We start from the raw sequence: 20,870 nt of genomic DNA on the forward strand, positions 1-20,870 counted from the left end.
GAAATGTGTCTTCCGCATTTAAACCAACCCCTCTGAATCAGAGAGGTGCGGGGGGCTTCCTTAATCAACATCCATGTCTTCTGTGCCTGGGGAACATAGGGTTAACTGCCTTGCCCAGGGGCAGAACGACAGATTTTTACCTTGTCAGGTCAGGCATTCGATCCAGCAACCTTTTGGTTACTGGCCCAATGCTCTAACCACTAGGCTACCTGCCGAAAGGCTGTTTTTGCAGCATATGGATAATGTGATGCTGACATGCAAACACTTAGCATACAGTAAGAATCTTGGTGGACTCCATTTAATCACATCTGTTACAATTCCATGTTGCACAATCACAAATAATAATGAGGAAGGTACAAGGGCATGAAGTAATGGGAAACAACAGAGCATATTCCATATGCTGCAAAAACACCTATATGTTCTCATTCTAGTAGCCTATGCACTCACCAACTGGTTATATTTTGAGAAAACCATCACAAAAATACAAAACAAGTCTTGTGAATGTTAGAAAGAGCTTGGGATGATATCTAATTTCCTTATCAGGATATTCATTCCTTGGACCATGTTGATCATGTTGTGCTTCGTGTAGGAGAAGTAGAATATCAATAGCATCCACTTCATCGGCAATAGCAAAAGCGAATGCCATGTCTGCCATTTCCTAGAAACAGCAGAAGTTGTCCGACTTGTTGTCTGTGCATATGTACCTCCCCCAACATTACTTGTCGACTTCCGTCTACAGCCGGCTACTTTGGTCTTACCACTCAAACGCGCCCAATGTCACAACTCAAGATGTTTCCCTGTTCCCTTTCAGTCAGTCACTTGGTATAACATACTCTGGGGAGTAAGCGACCAATCACATTCACCTTAAGAAAAATGAAATCACGCCCAACAGGCCAATGGATGCCGAGCCTGCCGTCGGAAGCCCTGCCTTCCTGGCTATAATACCGGGGCTCGCATTCATTTCCTCAATTCTTCAGCTCGCCTGGAGGAAGAACGTGTCACGCAGTTTACAAACGTTTCAAGCACACAAAGACTACAAGATTCGTCTCCGACTTAGGTGTCTATTAGTGGGGAGAGAGTACTCGTCCCTCTAGATCAGGGGTATTCAACTATTACGAGCTCCGGAGCCTTCTGGTTTAGAGTTGAGTTTGAGAGCCCTAGATGTTGCGAGTTTTGGGTCTTGGTATCAGTTTTTGAGTTGACTAAAAGCCAACTACTTTCTGCTCTGCTTGTGTAGCTAATGCTTCCTTGCTTGGGTAGGATGGTCAGTGGTAAGAGTAAGTTCAAAAAGGTTAACCAGCTGAGTTTGAACCTCCAACCGTGCCCAAGGGCATGTGGTTTCACAATGAAAATTAAACATACTCACGAGTGATGTCCTGTTTGCCTGGGGTGGAAGGCTCAGAGCAGTTTGTGTGACTAATGTCTCCGGCTGGGTTCAACTTCCATTGGGCGTCAAGCTGACTTTGTGAGAAAGATTGGGGCTGCTGGCAAAGGCTCTTCCAGTGAAGCGAATGGGGTTGTCTGAGGCTGGGAGAGAGCAACAGCGGTGGTCAGTGTTGATAGGGGTGTCATCCTAGCCGAGTGAGGCTCATTCCAGTTTCTCTGGCAGTGTTTAGAATCCGGATTCCGAATATACTATCCCTGATTGTATCTGGAGGGTTTCCAGTGTGTGAATTGGATGACATCAGTACTGGGCAGCCTAAAGCCACGGCTTTGGATTTGTCGGGGGAGAGTGAACCATTGGTGGTTAATGCGCCTGTGTCGTAGGGCGGCAGATCACCAGATCTTCTCCCTCACAGTGGAGTTCCTCCAGGTTTGGTGTAAGGTATTTACCTCCTGTCCCTGCAACGGTGAAGCGTTGCATACCCCTGTTTAAAGATTTCACTGAGCTAAAGGTAACCCGGGATTCCCCTCATTCAGCCATGCTGGTGCTACCAGGTTATGACAAGTTCATGAATGTAGAAGGTATGAAGGAGACGGGGCTTGTTTGCACACCACCGATGGATGGAAAGCTGGCGAGTTGCTTAGCTCCAGAGGCTAACAAGGGGGCCAATCCTAGCATGGTGTGCCGGCCGATCAGCTGGACAAGTGTACCAGGCTGAGGGTGTGGTCGTTGAATGTGGTCACAATGATGCAGATGTATCATATCGATTTGCTGCTGCAGCTGAATAGGACTGTGGAGGTGGCGAAGCCGGTTCCATTGTTTCTCAAGAAAATCTATGCAATGGTTGATTTTGTGCTGCGTCTGTCCCGGGTTTCGGGAAAAGTTACTGGTTGCGGAAGTCCCCAAACCTGGTGTGGGTTGGGTATCAGAATGGCGGTACCATGAAAGCACATTGTTTTGTTTTTGTTTTAAACAAGCACCTCAAAGTTTGCATGTTCAAAATGTTCACACTTCACCAGCTATTGAAGTCGGAGCATCCCAGTGATTGGTTGACGTCCATAGATCTGAAGGATGTGTATTGTCATGTGGCTATACATCCTCCCGACAGAACGTTTCGGAGGTTTCCTTTCGAGGGTGTGGCCTATGTGTTTCTGGTCCTGCTTTTCAGGCTTTCCCTATTGCCCCGCACCTTTTGTATGGTCTCTATGGGGGTACCACAGGGTTCAATTCTTGGGCCAACTCTTTTCTCTGTATACATCAATGATGTCGCTCTTGCTTCTGGTGAATCTCTGATCCACCTCTACGCAGACGACACCATTCTGTATACTTCTGGCCCTTCTTTGGACACTGTGTTATCAACCCTCCAGACGAGCTTCAATGCCATTCAACTCTCCTTCCGTGGTCTCCAACTGCTCCTAAACACAAGTAAAACTAAATGCATGCTCTTCAACTGATTGCTGCCTGCACCTGCCCGCCTGTCCAGCATCACTTCTCTGGACGGTTCTAACTTAAAATTTGTGGACAACTACAAATACCTAGGTGTCTGGTTAGACTGTAAACTCTCCTTCCAGACTCACATCAATCATCTCCAATCCAAAGTTAAATCTAGAATTGGCTTCCTATTTCGCAACAAAGCATCCTTCACTCATGCTGCCAAACATACCCTCGCAAAACTGACCATCCTACCAATCCTCGACTTCGGCGATGTCATTTACAAAATAGCCTCCAATACCCTACTCAACAAGCTGGATGCAGTCTATCACAGTGCCATCCGTTTTGTCACCAAAGCCCCATATACTACCCACCACTGCGACCTGTACGCTCTCGTTGGCTGGCCTTCGCTTCATAATCGTCGCCAAACACATTGGCTCCAGGTCATCTACAAGACCCTGCTAGGTAAAGTCCCCCCTTATCTCCGCTCACTGGTCACCATAGCAGCACCCACCTGTAGCATGCGCTCCAGCAGGTATATCTCTCTGGTCACCCCTAAAGCCAACTCCTCCTTTGGTCGTCTCTCCTTCCAGTTCTCTGCTGCCAATGACTGGAACGAACTACAAAAATCTCTGAAACTGGAAACACTTATCTCCCTCGCCTAGCTTTAAGCACCAGCTGTCAGAGCAGCTCACAGATTACTGCACCTGTACATAGCCCATCTATAATTTAGCCCAAACAACTACCACTTCCCCTACTGTATTTATTTATTTAATTTATTTTGCTCCTTTGCACCATATTATTTATATTTTAACTTTGAACTTTCTTCAAACTACAAATCTACCATTCCAGTGTTTTACTTGCTATACTTTATTTACTTTGCCACCATGGCCTTTTTTGCCTTTACCTCCCTTATCTCACATCATTTGCTCACATTGTATATAGTCTTATTTTTTTCTACTGCATCATTGATTGTATGTTGTTTTACTCCATGTGTAACTCTGTGTTTTTGTATGTTGTCGAACTGCTTTGCTTTATCTTTGCCAGGTCGCAATTGTAAATGAGAACTTTTTTCTCAACTTGCCTACCTGGTTAAATAAAGGTGAAATAAAAAATAAAATAAAAAATGGTGGTGGAGGCGACTTTGGCACCGATGCAGTGCCAGGTGATCAGAGTATTGACCTTTCTGGATGATTGGCTGGTCGTAGTGGAGTCGAGGGAACAGGTGGAGCTCCACACTGCCACGCTGGTTTCTCATATTCTGGGGTTCATAGTGAGCCAAAAGAAAATGAGTTTGACTCCGCTCAGTGCATTCCGTTTCTGGGTCTTGTTGTGGACTCGGTTCTGAATCATGCATCCGGCTCCGTCTGCCACGGTTCGCTTGTGGCTGTGTTTATTGGGTCTGATGGCCCCTATGATAGCTGTGGTGCCTCTTGGACTTCTGTTGATGCGTCTGTTTCAGCTCTGGGTGATTGCTACACATATGGATGCATCTCGCCACTGCCATTGGTTGCTCAAGGTATCCTCCTCGTGCCTAAGGGCATTGACTCCTTGGACGGACCATCGACTGCTGTTGCAGGGAGATCTTATAGGCGGGATAGCGTCCCAAAGGGTGATCACGACAGACGCATCCTTACTGTGGTGTGGAGCACTATGTGTGGTTTACTCGGGAAAAGGGATTTGGTCAATAGCACAAAGGGCACTGCATATCAGTTACCTAAAGCTACTGACTGGTTTGCTAGCGCTGAGGCGTGTCCGTCCAATGTTGGAGGGCCAGCATGTGTTGGTAAGGTCCGGCAACAGGACATGGGTGGCGTACATCAACAGGCAGGTGGGGACGTGGTCTCTCTCTTTCCTAAACCTGGCCCATTATCGGCTCGTATGGAGCAGCGCGCATTTCCTCTCGGGCAGGGCAAGTATCTTTCCAGATTTCTCAATGTGGGAGCGGTTCTACTTTCCAGGGGGGTCCTATCTCTACGGAGTGGAGACTGCACCCCTGGGTGGTTGCCCAGATATGGGGCCAGTTCGGCAGGGCCGACGCAGATCTTTACGCGTCACGAGAAAATGCGCATTGTTGTCTGTTCTTCTCAATGAGGGATCTTGGCACTCCGTTAGGAACGAATGCTTTGGTCGCCTCGGACCCTTATCAGTGGCCTGGGACCCTGCTCTATGTGTTTCCTCCAGTGGTCCTGATTCAGGCCACCGTGGAGAGGGTCCGTTAGGATGGTCTGTTGTTGATTCTGGTGGCACCCCGTTGGCCCAGACAACCCTGGTTCCTAGAGATCATACGTCTGTTGGGCGGGAACCCATGGAGGGTTCCGTGTCATCGGGATCTATTGTCCCAGGCTCACAGGAAAGTTTGGCACCCACGAACGCAGATATGGGATCTGTGGGTTTGGCCCCTGAAGGTTGAATTTGACGGCTAGGGGTTTACCCTCAAACGTGAATACAACTATACAGTCGTCACGTGCACCCTCTACAAGAGGCTATACAAAACATAAGAACACCTTCTCTTTCCATAATATAGACTGACAAGGTGAATCCAGGTGAAAGCTATGATCCCTTATTGATGTCACTTGTTAAATCCACTTCAATCAATGTAGATGAAGGGGAGGAGATAGGTTAAATAAGTATTTTCAAGCCTTGAGGAAATTGAGACATGAATTGTGTATGTGTGACATCCAGAGGGTGAATGGGCAAGACCAGAAATGTAAGTGCCTCTGAATGGGGTATGGTAGTAAATTCCAGTTGCACCAGTTTGTGTCAAGAACTGCAACACTGCTGGGTTTTTCACACCCAGCAGTTTCCTGTGTGTATCAAGAATGGTCCTCCACCCAAAGGACATCCAGCCAACTTGACACAACTGTGTGAAGCATTGGAGTCAACATGGACCAGCATCCCTGTGGAATGCTTTAACACCTTGTAGAGTCCATGTCCCGATGAATTGAGGCTCTACCCCAAGGTGTCATCCTCTGTTCGGTGCGGTTCCTGAAAGGCGTGAGTCAGCTCAGAACAGTGTCTAAGCCTATGGCACCAACCTGGACACTTCAGGTGAATATGATTGGCAGTTGACTCCCCATAGTATGTTATACCTCGTTCCCTCCTACAGAGAACTGTAGTTATATTCATAACTGTACGTTTTTCTGATCGCATGACATGTGCCCTACTCATCACTTCACTAGGACCCTGAGCACACCATAACTCCACTTCTTTGACAAAGCGAGAGTACTATGTTGTAGAAAAACACTAAATGGATGATTATAGCTGTGTGTGTCATCATGAGGGGATTGACAGTTTATAGCTTCAGTGTTTTATTCTTACATGTTAAAGGGATTTCCCACAAGCAGTTCCTACAGCTTTTCCAATAAGATTTGAAATTAAGTTTTATCCTGTTGGATAATATTTCCAAATATGATTGAGTAAATCATCTTAATACTAATCCCTCTAGTTTGACAACAGTGACTTATAAAACATAAAAGTTGACTAATACTGGGGTATAAGTAGATGTAAATAAAGGTCATTGGTCATTCGAGGATAGGCATAATTTGGGATTAGCTTTACATTTTCAGGTTATATTTGTCTTTCTTTAAAGCTAGAATCCGCAGTTTAAACAATAACAAAGCCAACCCCACGTCTCTGTTGGTAAAAGGCAATCGGCCTGGGGAAATGTACCTACTCTCAAATTCATAGACAGAACTATGGATGCAAGGACTGACCATCCATGAGATCAAAATGTTTTGAGGATATAGTGTTTGTTTACATTTCATTTGTTTACAAACATTGGAGTAAAACAAGCGTATATTTGGTGTTCTGGAGGAGTTGACAGTTGAACTAAGCTCATGAGGCATTTATATATAAGTGATATATTCTTCAAGAATCAGTATGTATATAACATTAATTTATATGTCCAAAATGGATGTAGCAACAGCAGATTGCCCCTTTAACTCTGTAACTCTTCTCTGCATCTTTGTTTACCGCCACTGAGAGGGCTGGACATTTGAAATAAGATCGAAATCCCCTTTTATTCTGTAATTATGTGTCATAGTAAACCATTCCTTGTTTTATGCTCTTTCTCTTCTGCTCACATGCCTCTCTCTCACTTTGAGATGGCACAGTCAGAGTGTTCTGTTGGCATGGTTACAGAGGGGGCTAGCGCTGCCAGGCTGCTAAAGAATGGCCTGTCTGAAGTCGTTACTCTACTTAGAGTTATGTCTTTATAAATTACACCCTCCCTATCCTCCTCCTCCTCCTCCTCCCCTCCTACCCCAGATAGGTGACCCATACTACCATATCATGAGTGGAGATGTAGGGTTGCTTAGGACGCGGATGTTCTTTTTTAGAAAGATGACAGTATCTAGGTGGGGACGGTAATGAGTAATGATACAATTTCTGATTAACACGGTGTGGTAAAACAATAGCAGGACATCCATGTGAACATCTACTGATCTACATACTAAGTATTACACATTTCTATCTCGCTCTATTTCTTAAAGACAGTTATGACTGGACGAACTAACATAAAGAGGTTTAAATAGAGTTTTCTCCAGGTCTAGTGTGTGTGGCTGTATCAGCAGTGTTGAACAGAAAAACGACCAGGTTTAGTGTGTATGGCTGAATCAGCATTGTTCAAAAGAATGAGTATCTGGTCTAGTGTGTATGTGGGTGTATGAGGAGTGTTCCTGAGGTTCCCTGTCCCGTCAGTAAAGAGCAGCTCAGGAAGCGCCCATTCAGAAACATCCTGCCAGGAAACTGCTCTCTCAATAGCAGGGTCTGGGAGGACCAGGCCATAGATATAGCGCAAACAGAACAGAACTGCTGCTTCTCCTTTTCACATTTACATGGCAGAAGATGGTGCATTGTTGTGTAGTCATAATGACAAGTGCAGTGACCATGTTAAAATTAGAGCATATTGTGATTGAAAATTCTGTTAAACAATGGTATTTTTAGCGTAAAAACCCCATTTCTTGTTCTGTCAGTTGTATATCTATAGGTTTGTGCTGGTGAGTGTCCTACCCTCCCACCAAACAGGAAGTGACATTTACCAGAAACAGGTGGCGTGGCTGTCTGAACTTCCTGCTGACCTTCATCAGAGTGCCCTCCTTCACAAACACCTGAGAACACACACACACACACACACACACACACACACACACACACACACACACACACACACACACACACACACACACACACACACACACACACACACACACACACACGGTCAGACATAGGGTTGCAAAATTCCTGGTCGAAGGAATCCCGGAATTCATAGAAAATAAGCAGGAAATCCGGAATCCTCCAACCAGGATTTCTGGAAAACCAGGGAATTTATTCAACATTTATTTATTTATTTTTGGAGAATTTTATAACCCTAGTTAGACAAAGTAGATTAAATAGCAATTGGGGGCAGTCAGTGTTCCACGTATGGGAAGTATTCGGCAGTTTTAACATTGAATCAAGAAAGTTGGAGAGAGGGCTTTTAAAGAGTCCTTTAAGAGTGTGTGCCTGCTCTACTCCACCCCACCTAGACACAAAGAGAGGGCCAGGGGATTCCCAGCTGACTGATTATATAAAGGGCGACACGGGTGGGATGGAGAGGTGGAGGGTGCCCGGAGCCCTGGGTAGAAACAATGGTGTTATCAGGCAGGACGGAGCTCACCCTGCCAGGCTGGAGCAGATCCCTCTGGCCTCGAACACTGTACTCTATGTTGACCAGACGCAGCAGGTTCTCCTGAGAGAGAGGGAGAGGGGGGGGGAGGAAGGGAGAGAGAGCTTGTATGAGAGATTATGCCAACATTCCATGTTAAACAATAACAATAACTAAAAGATAAAACGTTGTGCATCCCACAACACTGACTGCACACGGTAACACACACACAGGCAGACAGGCAGGCAAATAGGCAGATAGACAGACAGACAGGCAGGAATGTACACAAGCACTCATGCACACATACTGTACACACACCATGTTGGAGGAACTGTCACAAACACTTGTCTTCGCACTTGAAACTCACCCCATGTTTCAAACTGTCATTGGCTTGATCCGCAACGTCTGATACTATCACCAGTGCGGCTGAGAGAGAGGAGACAGTGAAAACAGAGAAGTAGAGGGGTGTTAAAACAAAAATCAAAATGTACAGAGAACCAGAGGGACAGAGACCATTCTCATCTTTCATGACGTGTACATGTCCACCCTTTTATCTAAGAAAATGTAGCCTATTTCAGAACAAAGTAGCCATTTTCATTCGCTATAGAAATACATAAAAACGTACATTTATTTTGCAAGCGTCAACATCCCTTTCGAAAACGTTGACAAAATGCACTCATTCATTAACACAAATGTAGCCTATAGAACAGAGGTGCAGTCTGGTAAAAACCCCTGAAAGAATCTCCATAATAACGGAAGAATCCACTGACACACAAGACCATATTCTGTAGGAGAGCTGGCTGATACAGTGTATTTGCAGGCAGTGTACTATTCAACAGTGTCAGTACATCAAGGGGGAAATTGTGATGTAGATATTTGGGGGGATGAGGGGTGTTTTCAGGGGTATATGGATGAGTATTTTGAAAAATAATATTTTGTATTATTATTATTAGGGAAAATATATTTTGGGGGAGAGGGGGGAACAGCTAACTTCCTTGATTTCACAACATTTCCTATATTAAAAAAATTAGTCAGAATTTATTTTCTGCAATTCTATACATTTTGCCATGGGGCAGAGAGAAGAATGTGCAATTCATGTCATACTATTCTTCATATTTTGCCATGAGGATGAGAGAACATTTTGCAGTTTCAAAGCTAATTTCCTGTTACTCTACACATTTTTCCATGAGGCTGAAAGAACATTTTGTTTTAAAGTAACTGTCCAGTGAAAATCTCACTTTTAAAATGTCATATTCTGTTAACTCATCCAAATAATGTTGTTGACTCATCCAATACTGGTATTTGTGGCCAAAGCATAAATTGGAGATTTTTTTTTTTTAAATCACCTCAAACTTGTATCTCAAACAGACCATTTAAAAAATGCTTGATATTTCCTCATAGAGGATGATGTCATCCTCCTGAGGAGGATGAGCTGGCCAATCAGTGTTCTACTCGCATTAATATTTTTTATGACCGGTATATGCCCACACCATTCTGATGTTGGGGTACGCCCACACCATTCCAACACAGAAAAGCTGCTTTTTAACATAATTAAGGAAAACTATTTCACTCATATTGTAATTAATTATCGGTCATATTTAATAGAAATCCGGAAACACTGGACACTTAATACATTTTAAATATTTTTTTTACCCCTTTTTCATGATATCCAATTGGTAGTTACAGTCTTGTCCCATTGCTGCAACTCCCGTATGGACTCGGGAGAGGCGAAGGTTGAGAGCCATGTGTCCTCCGAAACACGACCCTGCCAAGCCGCACTGCTTCTTGACACCCTGCTCGCTTAACCTGGAAGCCGGCCGCACCAATGTCTTGGCCAAAACACCGTACAACTGGCGACCATGTCAGCTTGCATGCGTCCGGCCCGCCACAGGAGTTGCTAGAGCACGATGGGACAAGGACATCTCGGCCGACCAAACCCTCCCCTAACCCGGACGATGCTGGGCCAATTGTGCGCCGCCTCATGGATCTCCTGGTTGCGGACAGCAGCGGCAGAGCCAGGGATCAAACCCGGTCGTCTAGTGACGCCTCTAGTGATGCAGTGCCTTAGACCCCTGCGCCACTCGGGAGGCACTGGACACATACTTTAAAGATAAACTTTGGCCAAAAATGCAAAAATAACTTTCAACTATATAACTGATCAATGCACCATCATACCAGGTCATTTAATGTTTAAAAAAAAATTATGAATAAGATATTTGACTACAGAAGTACCATTTCTTACCAATCTCTACAGTTTCCGTCCAAAAACAAATCATGTGAAATGACGTCAACACATACTGGAGGAGTTACTGGCTAGCTACAAGTGGCTAGTTCAGTTAACAAACTAGCTACGTTGGTTGTGGCGTGCATGACCAGAAAGACACATCGATGAACCACCAAAGGCACACCCCATTTCTTTTGAAAATTGAGAAAGCGGATAAGTTGGACAGTTTTTCGTGCCCAATGTCGACCGTTAAAGCTCATTTCTACACATTTTGCCATTGCTTATGATGTGTTCATATGCTATCTGGGGGGGACCATATTTTTTAAGAAATTATTGAGGGGGATGAATCGACCTGTTCTGAATATATCCTCCGTGGCAATTTCGCCTATGCGAGTACCTGTGCTTTTACACATGCTTTGTGAAGGTGGAGAAGCATTTCTCTCCAAATACTGTGGTCTTAACAGAATTGTTAACAGAACAGCCCCCTCCTGTACTCCATGTTCACCCATGACTGCATGGCCACACACGCCTTCAACTCAATCATCAAGTTTGCAGACCATACAACAGTAGTAGGCCTCATTAACAACAATGACGAGACAGCCTACAGGGGGAGGTGAGGGCCAGGAAAATAACCTCTCACCCAACGTCAACAAAACAAAGGAGCTTATCGTGGACTTCAGGAAATGGCAGGGGGAGCACCCCCCTATCCACATCGATGGGACCGCAGTGGAGAAGGTGGAAAGCTTCAAGTTCCTCGGCGTACACATCACTGACACACTGAAATGGTTCACCCACACAGACAGTGTGGTGAAGAAGTCGCAACAGCTATCTCAAGGCCATCAGACTGTTAAATAGCCATCACTAGCACATTAGAGGCTGCTGCCCTATATACATTGACTTCGAATCACTGGCCACTTTAAAAATGGAAGACTTGTCACTTTAATAATGTTTACATATTTTTCATTACTCATCTCATATGTATATACTGTATTCTTTTCCATTCTACTGTATCTTAGTCTATGCCTCTCTGACATTGCTCATCCAAATATTTATACATTTTTAATTCCATTCCTTTACTTTAGATTTGTGTGTATTATTGTGAAATATTTTTCATAACGTATTCGTTAGGAAATCTAAATTGTCTTGGTAGAAGCCTTCTTCTGAGACACCGTAATGTAATTTGCTATTATTTCAGATGGCTGCCTATCCTGTCTTTCCGTTTATGATCTAATGCTAAATTGCAGGTTTTGTAGAATATATTGTTCTAATCTGCAAAGATCTTCCCAGCGGGGCATTGGCACGCTTGTTTTTCAAGTGATATTCTGATTTCGAATTTTTTATACTTTCTGGTTGGATTCATAGACTCTCTCATAGTCTCTCCCCTTTAACTGTCCTAATTGCCACATTTTTATAACCGCCGATGATCAAAGATTGAGTCTGTTGGAGAGGATCAGCTTGAGAATAGTGAGGTGTAGAATCACTGATCTACAAATAGCATTCCCTGCCAAATAATAGGCTTTGTGCAATTAAGATCCGTAGAGCTACCCCTCCATTGGCTTAGGCGACACCCCCACCAAATACTCAGGTACAACCAGAAATTGAATGACTGATTGGAGACAGTTTGAGTCAATTAAAGAGCATTTCCTAGGATGTTTTGGCTACAGCAAATCAAGTGGATACCGCTGGAAATACCAGTAAAAGAAAAAAACACCAAAAAACAACCAAAACACCTGATATCTGTATTGTCATAAACAAATTTCAAATCAAATCAAATGTCATTTGCCACATGCGCTGAATATAACAGGTGTAGACCTTACCGTGAAATGCTTACTTACGAGCTCTTAACAATGCAGTTCAAGCAGTAGAGTTAATACAATATTTACTAAATAAACTATAGTAAAAAATAAAAATCACAAGGTAACACAAGAAATGTACATAACAATAACGAGGCTATATACAGGGGGTACCGGTACCGAGTTAATGTGCGCGGCTACAGGTTAATCGAGGTAATTTGTAAAGTGACTATGCATAGATAATAAACAGCGAGTAGCAGCAGTGTAAAAACAAAAGGAGGGGGGTTCAATGTAAATAGTCCAAGTGGCCATTTGATTAGTTTAGTTATTCAGCAGTCTTATGGCTTGGGGGTAGAAGCTGTTAAGGAGCCTTTTGGTCCTAGACTTGGCGCTCCAGTACTGCTTGCCGTGCGGTAGCAGAGAACAGTCTATGACTTAGGTGACTGGAGTCTTTGACACTTTTTTGGGCCTTCCTCTGACACCAACTTATATAGGTCCTGGATGTCAGGAAGCTTGGCCCCAGTGATGTATTGGGCCATATGCACTACCCTGTGTAGCGCCTTCCCGTCAGATGCTGAGCAGTTGCCATACCAGGCAGTAACACAACCGGTCAGGATGATCTCGATAGTGCAGCTGTATAACTTTTTGAGGATCTGGGGACCCATGGCAAATCTTTTCAGTCTCCTCAGGGGAAAAAGGTGTTGATGTGCCCTCTTCACAACTGGCTTGGTGTGTTTGGACCATGATAATTTGTTGGTCATGTGGACAACAAGGAACATAAAACTCTATAAACAGTTTACTGATAACATTAACCTACGGTAGTAACACACTTGGGAAAGTCCACAGAATTGAAAAGTAATGAATTCAACAACCATGTCTCTGTCACTAACAAATACAGTCATGGTTGGTAACTTTACAATTCACTCTAAAAGGCAATTAGATTGGAGGCGTGGCTTACTGGGGGCATGGCTTTCAACTAGTTATTTTTGGCCACCCATGAGTGGAAGTGTTGTAGCAGTTTATCTGGTCTATGGTTGTGTTAATTAAAGAATGAGTATGTTTGCTGCTAAGTTTATTTCACCTTTATTTAACCAGGTAGGCTAGTTGAGAACAAGTTCTCATTTGCAACTGCGACCTGGCCAAGATAAAGGTAAATGATGATGCCTTTCTAAATGCTATCATAAATGCAAACTAAATATTATTGTGTTGTCCTAATTCCAACACTGAAATATAGACCTTGGGGTGTAATAATAAAAAATACTATATGAGATGTTATTGCACAACACTGAAAGGTTTAATTCCCTAACACTGATAAAGTGTAACAGCATCAGCACTAAGCACAGTGTTATTTAACACTTAAAAGTGTGGACCTGATTTAACACTGGAGAATTTGCTGTGCACAGACACACACAGACCAGAGGGGCCAGAGATAGCACAGTAGCTACCCACTCGTGAATTACACATACAGTACAGAGAGACAAGACAGCCAAAATGTCTCCCTAGTGACTTACCCACACACAAAGAAAAACATAGGGTAAAATGGCTCCCCTGTGAGTTACTCAAAATGCCAAACGAGCCCAAATAAATCCCTTCTAAACACATACAAACAGAGCCGACATGGCCCTCTTGTGAATAATGCAATACAGACTAAGGAGGTATTATAAACTGGGTGGTTCAAGCCCTGGATGGTGATTGGCTGACAGCCGTGGTATATCAGACCGTATACCACGGGTATGACAAAACATGTATTTTTACTGCTCAAATTACTTTTGTAACCAGTTTATAATAGCAATAAGGCACCTCAGGGTTTGTGGTTTATGGCCAATATACCACAGCTAAGGGCTGTATCCATGTACTCTGCGTTGCGTCGCGTCGCGTCATGCATAAGAACAGCCCTTAGCCATGGTATATTGGCCATATACCACACCTTCTCGGGACGTATTGCTTAACTATACCATGGCTAGTGCTTATAGCAGAGCTCCACTGTACCTTGTGTATCTTCGTATTCTTTAGAGTCTGGGGAGAGGTTGTTCAGGTAATCTGGAGGATGAGGAAAACAAACAGCAGCAATTGAGAAAAGATACATGGCCATTGATTGAACCACAGTAAGATGAGACAGAATGAGATCATTTTCACCATATAACATTTTTATGTATAAATGTTTTTGATATACAGTACCAGTCAAAAGTTTGGACACACCTACTCATTCAAGGGTTTTCTTATTTTTTAAATATTTTCTACATTGCAGAATAATAGTGAAGACATCAAAACTATGAAATAACACATATGGAATCATGTAGTAACCAAAAAAGTGTTAAACAAATCAAAATACATTTTATATTTGAGATTCTTCAAAGCAGCCACCCTTTGCCTTGATGACAGCTTTGCACACTCTTGGTATTCTTTTAACCAGCTTCACCTGGAATGCTTTTCCAACAATCTTGAAGGAGTTTCCACATATGCTGAGCACTTGTTGGCTGCTTTTTCTTCACTCTGCGGTCCAACTCATCCCAAACCATCTCAATTGGGTTGAGGTCGGGTGATTATGGAGGCCTGGTCACCTGATGCAGTACTCCATCACGCTCCTTCTTGGTCAAATAGCCTTTACACAGTCTGGAGGTGTGTTTTGGGTCATTGTCCTGTTGAAAAACAAATGATTGTTCCACTAAGCTCAAACCAGATGGAATGGCGTATCGCTGCAGAATGCTGTGGTGCAATGCTGGTTAAGTGTGCCTTGAATTCTAAATAAATCACAGACAGTGTCACCAGCAAAGCACCCCCACACCATCACACCTCCTCCTCCATGCTTCACAGTGGGAGACACACATGCAGAGATCATCCGTTAACCTACTCTGCGTCTCACAAAGATACGGCGGTTGGAACCAAAAATCTCAAATTTGGACTCATCAGACCAAAGGACAGATTTCCACCAGTCTAATGTCCATTGCTCATGTTTCTTGGCCCAAGCAAGTCTCTTCTTCTTATTGGTGTCCTTTAGTAGTGGTTTCTATGCAGCAATTAAACCATGAAGGCCTGATTCACGCAGTCTCCTCTGAACAGTTGATGTTGAGATGTGTCTTACTTGAACTCTGTGAAGCATTTATTTGGGCTGCAATCTGAGGTGCAGTTAACTCTAATGACCTTATCCTCTGCAGCAGAGGTAACTCTGGGTCTTCTTTTCCTGTGGCGGTCCTCCTGAGAGCCAGTTTCATCATAGCGTTGGATGGTTTTTGTGAATGCACTTTAAGAAACTTGAAAAGTTCTTGAAATTTTCCAGATTGACTGACCTTCATGTCTTAAAGTAATGATGGACTGTCATTTCTCTTTGCTTATTTAATCTCAATTATAACATTTACTTTGATTTGTTTAACACTTTTTTGGTTACTACATAATTCAATATGTGTTATTTTAGTTTGGATGTCTTCACTATTATTCTACAATGTAGAAAATAGTAAAAATAAAGAAAAACCCTGGAATGAGTAGGTGTGTCCAAACTTTTGACTGGTACTGTATATAATCAAAAATGATTCACACGTGCACGCACACTTACCGTTGAGGAGCATGCAGTATTGAGCCACCCGTACGATGACCTGCAGAAGCTGGTGTTTGAGAGAGACATTGTCTCCTGCCGGACTCTGCTGCTGGGAAAAACAGACAGACATGTTACTGATAGCCTACACATAACACAAAGCTATTTCCTATATCCATATCTTTCCAAAAAGTCTTCACTGTTACAGTAAGAGAAAGGTTGACCAAATTATGAGCTTTTGCACCAACAGATGAGTAGACAGACAGAGAAAATAAAAAGAAAGGGAGAAAATGAGTGGGTGGGAAGAGGACAGATGTCACGCCCTGACCATAGAGAGCTCTTGGTTCTCTATGGTGTAGTAGGTCAGGGCGTGACTAGGGGGTGTCCTAGTCTTTTCATTTCAATGTTGGTGCTCTTGGTATGGTTCCCAATTAGAGGCAGCTGATGTTCGTTGTCTCTAACTGGGGATCATACTTAAGGTGTCATTGTTCCCACCTGCTTTGTCGAATATTGCTTTGTGTATGTGCAGGTAGCACCACTACATTCACGTTACGTTATTGTTTTGATGAAGTTTCACTATTTATTAAAAGATGTGGAACTCTAATCACACTGTGCCTTGGTCCGTCTCTCATCACGTTTTTGACAACAGAGCTGTGTAAATTGCACTCCACACTCTTAAAAGTAATGGTGCCTGGAAGAACCTTTTGGGTTGCCATACCGGTGGAACCTTTCCATTTTAAAAAGGTTCCTTGAAGAACCCCTCTGAAAAGGATCCTCGAGAAACCCCTGTGTAAAGGTTCAAACCTTCCTGTGATGGGAGGAGTTCAATGTTGAACCTTTTTACAGGCCATGAACAGTCAAAATCATGAAACGTAATGATATTTGGATGAAACCAGATCAAAGTATGATGACCAAAGTATGAACACATTGATTCAGGAGGCGGGGTTGTTAAGGGGATAGGATGATGTAATCCTAACTCAAAAATGTGAATACACCAATGGTAACATGATATTCTCTTACCCAATTCAAATAAGTAGCACCTTGTAACCAACATCAGAGAAGGCGTGTTTGCAGAGGGGTGGGGCTTATATAGCTAGAACGCTACTCTACTGGTGCCAAAAACTGTCTGTAGGGTGTCAGAAAATATAATTAAACGTTTACCCTATTCATATACGGCAAAGATGCATATGTTTCCCCTTTCATCTGTGTTTAATGTTAGCTAGTTACAGGCTAGCTAGATCTCCAGCCAGCATGGAACAAAAGGGGAGGAGGGTCATTCAAAACTCTGACGGAGTTGTCATGTCAACACATCCGTCAGTGATGTGAACCACAGCCGAAGACACATACCAAACAGGAGATATATATATATAAAATACATAATTGATGCAATTTCAATGTTGTTTGAGTTGTTTTGTGTATTGCCAAACTTGCTTGAAATTATTTTACTGCAACACTGCATCCAAGTTTCTTGACATAGGCATTTCAAAGAGCTGTGAGTCTAGGTGAGCTCATGAATAAAAGCCCCCCACCCACTAAGCCTGTCTTTTCAAACTTCCTGGTACTTAGCAATGAGAGAAAAGTACTTTTTCACAAAAACATAATGGGCGATATTTTAGTCAGTCAAAAGGCTATTTGCAGTTGAAGTCGGAAGTTTACATACACCTTAGCCAAATATATTTAAACTCAGTTTTTCACAATTCCTGACCTTTAATCCTAGTAAAAATGCCCTGTCGTAGGTCAGTTAGGATGACCATTTTATTTTAAGAATGTGAAATGTCAGAATAGTAGAGCAGTAGAGAGAGTGATTTATTTCAGCTTTTCACATTCCCAGTGAATGGTTTGTAGGCCTCCTTGCTAATTTTCCTGCCTCATGATGCCATCTATTTTGTGAAGTGCACCAGTCCCTCCTGCAGCAAAGGACCCCCACAACATGATGCTGCTACCCCCGTGCTTCATGGTTAGGATGGTGTTCTTCGGCTTACAAGCCTCCCCCTTTTACCTCTAAACATAACGATGGTCATTATGGCCAAACAGTTCTATTTTTGTTTCATCAGACCAGAGGACATTTCTCCAAAAAGTATGATCTTTGTCCCCATGTGCAGTTGTAAACCATAGTCTGGCTTTTTTATGGCGGTATTGGAGCAGTGGCTTCTTCCTTGCTGAGTGGCCTTTAAGGTTATGTCGATATAGGATTTGTTTTACTGTGGATATAGATACTTTTGTACCTGTTTCCTCCAGCATCTTCAAAAGTTCCTTTGCTGTTGTTCTGGGATTGCTTTGCATTTTTCGCACCAAAGTACGTTCATCTCTAGGAGACAGAACGCGTCTCCTTCCTGAGCGGTATGACGGCTGCGTGGTCCCATGGTGTTTATACTTGCGTACTATTGCTTGTACAGATGAACATACCTTCAGGCATTTGGAAATTGCTCCAAGGATGAACCAGACTTGTGGAGGTCTACAATTTTTTTCTGAGGTCTTGGCTGATTTCTTTTGATTTTCCCATGATGTCAAGCAAGAGTTTGAGGCACTGAGTTTGAAGGTAGGCCTTGAAATACATCCACAGGTACACCTCCAATTAACTCAAATGATGTAAATTAGCCTATCAGAAGCTTGTAAAGCCATGACATAATTTTCTGGAATTTTCCAAGCTGTTTAAAGGCACAGTCAACTTAGTGTATGTAAACTTCTGACCCACTGGAATTGTGATACAGTGAATTCTAAGTGAAATAATCTGTCTGTAAACAATTGTTGGAAAAATGACTTGTGTCATACACAAAGTAGATGTCCTCACCGACTTGCCAAAACTATAGTTTGTTTACAAGAAATTTGTGGAGTGGTTAAAACACGAGTTATAATGACTCCAACCTAAGTGTATGTAAACTTCCCACTTCAGCTGTAGATGGGAATCGGAATGACTGTTCAGGACTTTTAATAATATATTGTAGAGGTGTCAGTCTATCAGATTGGAGGTGTGGCAGAGTTATTTTTGATTATTCTTGTTTATCATGTTGAGTTGGTACACTGCAAATTAAAACGTTCCTTGAATATTTATGCATATTAAACATTCTAATATAATATTAACATTGCTGCGTACATACAGTAATAAAGTGTTAACTATTCCAACTTTGGGATTTGAATAGGCTCTTGAAGAACTCATTCGCCTCTGATACCTTCATTGAAGCTACTAGCAATAGTTCCTTGAGGATCTCCAGGTTTCCTCAAGTCACCACTAATTCTAAGAGTTTCAGAAGAATTACAAGTCACTTATGTGACGAGCCAGGGCCAATATCTCAACATAATGCTGGTCAGCACTTATAGTCCAGTCCCTACAGTGCCCTCCAGAAACGTCCCTATACACTTGCACTTTTACACACACAAACAAGCATGTACACAAACACATATGCACATGCATGCAAGTGCACACACACAAGCGCACATGTACACACACACACACACACACACACACACACACACACACACACACACACACACACACACACACACACACACACACACACACACATCCACGATCACACTTCCCCACACATACGGCATGGGTCACAAATCAATGCCAAAGTCCTGGCAGAGCAATATGTTGATTTGATAGGGGAGTTGTAAAGACTGACTATCTGCTAATTAGCTTTTCTCATCGTCTTCACCAGCAGCTAGACAACAGCAATGTAACCAAAGACAAACACACACACAGTCATAGCCTACTGTACAGTAACATAGACCATATCATCTCTCTCTCTCTCTCTCTCTCTCTCTCTCTCTCTCTCTCTCTCTCTCTCTCTCTCTCTCTCTCTCTCTCTCTCTCTCTCTCTCTCTCTCTCTCTCTCTCTCTCTCTCTCAGTGCATGCTGGGAGTTTTGGAGTTTGCTGTTTGGTGTGGAGGGCTCTGTCCTAACTATCTTTCTTGATTCTGTCCTTGGTCTTTTCTTTCAATTTTATTTTCTATGGTGGAGGCCTAATGCATTATTTGTTTTAGCGGTATCCACAGGTTTTTTCAAAGTTAGGGTGGAAGAGGACAGAGTTAGTTTCCTGAGGTTTGAAAGGTGTGGTGTGCGCGATGGCTTCTCAGCCTAGCGCCGGGGAGACGCTGTCGATACGGCATGGATTCAGGTGGGTTCCTGAGAATGGAGTTAAAGTGGAGGAGGTTCTGCTTGCAGTCGGTGAACAGGTAGGAGCTGATTTTATACATTCCGCTTCTAGAATGAACAAAGCTGTGGTTGTGTTCATGAAAAGAGCAGATTTGGTTGGTAGGCTAATTGCTAGTGAAATATTTGTAAGGGGTGTGTTGGTGCCAATTTCACCTCTTTCTACCCCTTCGACAAGGGTGGTAGTTGCAAATTTGCCTCAGTTTATTACGGATGATCAAATGACCAGAGAGGAAGGGCAGGTGGTCAGGATGGGAGATGGAAATGAGGAGGAAAGTGAGTCTGAGGAAGAGGACGATGAGGAGTTATTTTTTTTCAGACTCCTCTTCGATGGGTCCGGAGCTGACAGCCAGTCAAGCAGAAGGGTCAAAGTTCACGTTGAGGGAACTGACAAGGTTCCTGAATGAGACCAAGGGGAAAAAAGTTAATCTTGAGGCTTTTTTTTCTGATCCGAGAAAGTTTGTAAGATCAGCACAACATGCTATGAAAAATGAGGGGCATGGTGTCCTCTCACCCAGGAAACGGTTTAGGTTGAGGAAGTGGGTCACAACAGTGCGTAAGGGTCTACCTTCAGACACTCTTTAGATGTATAGTTTATTTCTGGCACTGGGGCTTTCTTTGCTGGCTTTTCTCCCACTCCTTATGGAGACTCTTCGGGTAGGCTCGCTCAATATAAATGGCGCCAGAGATGCGGGGAAGAGGAGTG

General features: G+C 43.2%; 1 protein-coding gene across 1 annotated transcript in view; it reads right to left on the minus strand.

Moving 5' to 3' along the window:
• The window catches only part of fgd5b (FYVE, RhoGEF and PH domain containing 5b), a 66,875-nt gene that overhangs the window by 9,862 nt on the left and 36,143 nt on the right, over positions 1-20,870 (minus strand). Inside the window, 5 exon segments of the mRNA XM_045691651.1 lie at positions 7,858-7,926; positions 8,475-8,546; positions 8,830-8,888; positions 14,469-14,519; positions 16,030-16,120. Of these exon segments, the coding sequence (XP_045547607.1) occupies positions 7,858-7,926; positions 8,475-8,546; positions 8,830-8,888; positions 14,469-14,519; positions 16,030-16,120 (342 nt within the window).

This window comes from Salmo salar, chromosome ssa12, assembly GCF_905237065.1.
Source record: "Salmo salar chromosome ssa12, Ssal_v3.1, whole genome shotgun sequence".
Classification (NCBI taxonomy): Eukaryota; Metazoa; Chordata; class Actinopteri; order Salmoniformes; family Salmonidae; genus Salmo; species Salmo salar.